At 66.8% G+C, this 4296-nt stretch overlaps 1 protein-coding gene across 1 annotated transcript in view; it reads left to right on the top strand.

Moving 5' to 3' along the window:
- Positions 1–2619, top strand: part of CHKB (choline kinase beta) — a 4138-nt gene extending 1519 nt beyond the window's left edge. The window contains exons 2-10 of the mRNA XM_010566059.1: positions 54–246; positions 427–560; positions 765–869; positions 1226–1284; positions 1493–1580; positions 1653–1761; positions 1875–1981; positions 2174–2255; positions 2427–2619. Coding sequence (XP_010564361.1) covers positions 54–246; positions 427–560; positions 765–869; positions 1226–1284; positions 1493–1580; positions 1653–1761; positions 1875–1981; positions 2174–2255; positions 2427–2483 — 934 coding nt within the window. The 3' untranslated portion in view covers positions 2484–2619. The remainder of the gene's footprint in view (positions 1–53; positions 247–426; positions 561–764; positions 870–1225; positions 1285–1492; positions 1581–1652; positions 1762–1874; positions 1982–2173; positions 2256–2426) is intronic.
- The last annotated feature ends 1677 nt before the right edge of the window (positions 2620–4296 follow it).

Here is a 4296-nt window from a genome sequence, read left to right as displayed (position 1 = left end):
GCAGCCCCTGGACAGCTGCAGGGCTCAGGGCTCTGCCAGCATCTTCCTCCCAGCCTGGGCCTGGCAGCTGCCCCACATCTCTGCAGGGCTGCTGGGGTGGGGGCCGCGGGGACTCACTGCCTGTGTCCACAGGGTGTGGACTCACTCGTGCTGGAGAGCGTGATGTTCGCCATCCTGGCCGAGCGGGCGCTGGGGCCACGGCTCTATGGGGTCTTTCCCCAGGGGCGGCTGGAGCAGTACATTCCGGTACAGGATAGAGTCCCCACCCCCCACCCCCCCATCCTGCTGGAGCCTGCATAGTGGGGGCTCCTCGCTCCGGCCAGCTGCCGTGGGAAAAGACGCCCCATGGGGCTTCTCGTGCCACTGAGGGCAGAGCCGGCTCCCCCAGGGCGGGCAGGCCGCTCACATCGCTGCTGTGTCCCCCAGAGCCGGCGCCTACGGACCGAGGACCTGCAGGACCCCGACATCTCCAAGGAGATCGCAGTGAAGATGTCCCGGTTCCATGGCATGGTGATGCCCTTCAACAAGGAGCCCAAGTGGCTGTTTGGGACCATGGAGTGGTGAGGGCAGCTGCGGTCCTGCACAGGCGTGGGCTCCCAGGTCACCTCAGCCCCTGAAATCCCATGGGGTCTGGGACACAGGGAGGTTTCCCGTGGGAAGAGGGTGCTGAACAGCTCCTCAGCGGCCCTGGCTCTGTGCCAGGCTGAGGAGAGAGGGGATTTTGGGGCATCTATCCCACTGCAGTGCTCTCTCCTGTGCTCCAGGTATCTGAAGCAGATTTCGGAGCTCACCTTCCCCAAGGAAGAGCAGCTGAAGAAGTTCAACCACCTCAAGACCTATAACCTGCAGGAAGAGATGAAGAGCCTCAGGTGAAGCTGACCTGCCCACTGGCACGGCACAGCGTGGGGGCTGACTCTGTTTCCTTGCCAGCCTCCTCATGGGGAGTCTGGGGGGACTTGGCTTCTCCAGAAACTGGTCTCTTCTGTCCCATGTCCTCAGAGGGTGCCTTCCACTCAAGGGCCCTGTGCAGGCCCTGGGGGATGGCTCTCAGAGGGATCCCTGCATCCCCGGGGCAGGGTTCCTACCAGGTTCCTTGCACTCTGGATCCCAGCTGTGTCCGTAGCTCTGTCTGCCCACGTTGCGGTGGCAGCGGTGGTCCCTGTGGCTGGCGGGTGAGGGCCAGCAGGTCCTGCCCCTGCTGAGGCATCTCTCCCCTGAACTGCAGGGAGCTGCTGGAGTCCACCCCCTCGCCGGTGGTCTTCTGCCACAACGACGTCCAGGAGGGTGAGTGCAGCGGACGGGCAGCTGCTTCCCCTCGCGAAGGCTGGTCCTGCAGCTGGTCTCTCTCCCTGGCCTGCCCAGCTGGAGCCTGCCTGCCTGCCCCTGGGCACCGACTCGGTCTCCTGCCCCTGCCTGCAGCTGCCCCCCCGGCTCTGGCAGAGGTGGTGGGTCTCCCCCTTTCCCCCCCTGAGCCAGCCCTGTCTCTGCGCAGGGAACATCCTGCTGCTGGCTGGACACGAGGCTTCCTCCTCCGACAAGCTCATGCTCATCGACTTCGAGTACAGCAGCTACAACTACCGGTGGGGCTGGGGGCTGGCGGGCTCTGGTCTCCTGCTTGCGAGAGACCTCTGCTCACCCTCCCATTTCTCCAGGGGCTTCGACATCGGCAACCACTTCTGCGAATGGGTTTACAACTACACCCACGATTCCTGGCCCTTCTTCAAGGCGTCCCCGGAGAACTACCCCAGCCGGCAGCAGCAGGTAGAGCTGCCCTGTCCCTTGGCAGCGGGTGCTCCTGGTGGGGGTGTGCCAGACCTGGCGGTGCCAGGGCAGTGCCGGCAGCAGCGTCCCAGCCTGCTCTGTCCCTCTTCCAGCTGCATTTCATCCGGCATTACCTCTCGGAGGACTCGGGGCGACGCGGGGACACTACGCACGAGGAGCAGGCCCGCATCGAGGAGGAGATGCTTACAGAGATCAATCGGTGAGGGGCACATTGGTGTGGAGGGGAGTCCCTGTGGCCACAGGGGCCATCCTGGGGGCATGTCTCCGGGTCCTCCGCTGGACAGAGAGGGCAGCACCCCCAAAACAGTCCTCATCCCCCTCCCTCCTGCTCGCCATTGGTGTGGGGCAGGGACGAGGGGGCCTGGCAGGGCTGACAGCTGCTCCCCATCAGGTTCACTTTGGCCTCCCACTTCTTCTGGGGCCTGTGGTCCATTGTGCAGGCGAAGATCTCCACCATCGAGTTCGGGTACCTGGTGAGTGCTGCCCCTGGGTGCCGGGAGGGCCGTGGATGGGGCCCTGCCTTGCGCGGGACTTGCCCTGGGGATCCCTTGCACGTCACCCCTCCTCTGACACAGGGTGTCGGGGTGGGGGGCCGGGGCTGTCAGGGGGCACAGGCCGTCCCTGACTCCCCTTTCCCCCCCCAGGACTATGCACAGAGCCGCTTTGAGGCCTACTTCCAGCACAAGGCGCAGTGCTCCTGAGAGCAGCCGCCCCAGCCCTGCCTGCGCTCACCTTGACTCCACAGCTTCCCCCTGCCCACCCCGGCAGCGCCTGTGCCGCGGGTCAGGCCAGGGACGCGGTGTCCCCTTCCCAGTGGCCCACCCCCCGTGCTGTGAGGGGGGCTGCCCCCCAGCCTGGGCTGCCTGGATGGGTGCTGTAACGCTTTGGGGGGCTGGTGCCCACCCTGCTCCTCAGGGCTATGCAGCAGAGCGGGGAGACAGGTGGGTCTGCCTGGGCATGTGCCCCCTGGAAAAGGGGACGTCCTGCTTGGAGAGGTGGCACAGCAGCCGTGGGGCCATGTCTTTGCTACCAGTCCTGTAGAAATGGCCACGGGGGGGGGAGGCAGTTGCCCGGTCCCCGCCTGCCCCTGTGGTGCTGTCTGTGGCTGTCCCCTCGCTGCCTCTGGCACAACCCCTCTGTGGCAGCACGTCCCTTGCCTCTGCGCTGCTGGCATTGAGCTGTGGGTCCCAGCTGGTGGGATCCCCCTGCCCCAGCCAGCAGTGGGGTGGGGGCTGGTGGGTGGCTCGGCTGTCCTGACTGCCCCTTGCACGGTCCTGCCTGGAGCTATGGTCCTGCCTGCTGAGAGGGGTCTAGGCAGGGATGCTGAGAGGTCCCAGGGTGCTGCTGGGGGCAGAGGGGTGTGGGGGACCTACCCTTGTATCTCATTCCCCCCCCAGACACCTCCCCAGACCTCTGGGGCCAGGGGCAGGACCTGGGAGCTGATCTGCCAGCCCCTGTGCCCCGGCCTGGCTTCCCTGCGGCTCTTGGCTGCTTGGCCGGGGCCGGGGGCTGCTCCTTCCCTCCCCTCCCGACAGCAGAATGTAAACTCTCCTCAGACCAATAAACGCTGCGGTGGTGCACGGTGCCTGCTTGCTCTCCTTGGCCCCACAGCCACCATCTCCTCCTCGCTCGCTCAGGGCTTGCTGCAGCCCCTGACCCGGCGTGGTGTGGGGTCCTGTGTCCCAGGCTGTGGTGGGCTGTTGGGGGGGGCTGCCCCACAGCAGCATGCGCTGACCCTCTCCCCAGATGCTGCCCCATCTCCTCCCGCCTGCACCCCTCCAGGGCCTTTGGTTCTTCGAGGTGGGTTTCTGGGTGATGTCGGGTGCTGTCCTGGCCCCCCCGCAGCCCCACCGGGGAGGAGCGATGCTCTGCGGATGCTCAGGGTGGCACAGGGAAGCATGGGCTTCCTCCAGAGCCAGGGTGGCGAGTGGCTCACATCCACCCCCTGCTCCAGGTCACCCCAGGACCTTCCCCAACACACGGTGCAGTCAGCAGAGCCACAGGGCCGTGAGCTGTCCGGGGCTCACCAGGCCTGGCCATATGTGCTCGGCCCTGGCTCTTGGGTGCCCATGGCTGCCCAGCCCCATGGGGGGGTTGCAGGCAGCACAGGAGCAGGGGGGAGCCGGGCTCACCCCGGACCTCGGCCCCACACCCCTGGTGCAGCCCCGGCCCCTTACCAGCCCTGGGGCTTTGGACACTGGCCCTGACCCAGCCCGTGGGTGCTGCTGCCGGGGGGGGGTCTCAGCCTGCTCTTGACTGGGCCTGGCAGCGGGTCACGGCTCTGCCCATCCGCGCCAATGAGCGGAGCTTTGGCACAGTGCAGCACCTCAATCACACCTTCCCTATTGGCAGCTCCTGGGAGTGGGGGGGGCTCGTGGCTTTGCCTTCTCCGCGGCCACCTGCCCATGGCCCCCTTCCTTTTGCCCCCCTTCCCCTACCCACCAAGCTGCCCACCGGCATGTGCGGAGCTGAGCATGGGGCGGCACATGGTGGGGGGCTGCATGGGGCTCGCCC

The sequence above is a fragment of the Haliaeetus leucocephalus genome, unplaced genomic scaffold (assembly GCF_000737465.1).
Source record: "Haliaeetus leucocephalus isolate CR32 unplaced genomic scaffold, Haliaeetus_leucocephalus-4.0 Scaffold202, whole genome shotgun sequence".
Taxonomy (NCBI): Eukaryota; Metazoa; Chordata; class Aves; order Accipitriformes; family Accipitridae; genus Haliaeetus; species Haliaeetus leucocephalus.
This window is presented reverse-complemented; position numbering and strand designations above follow the sequence as displayed.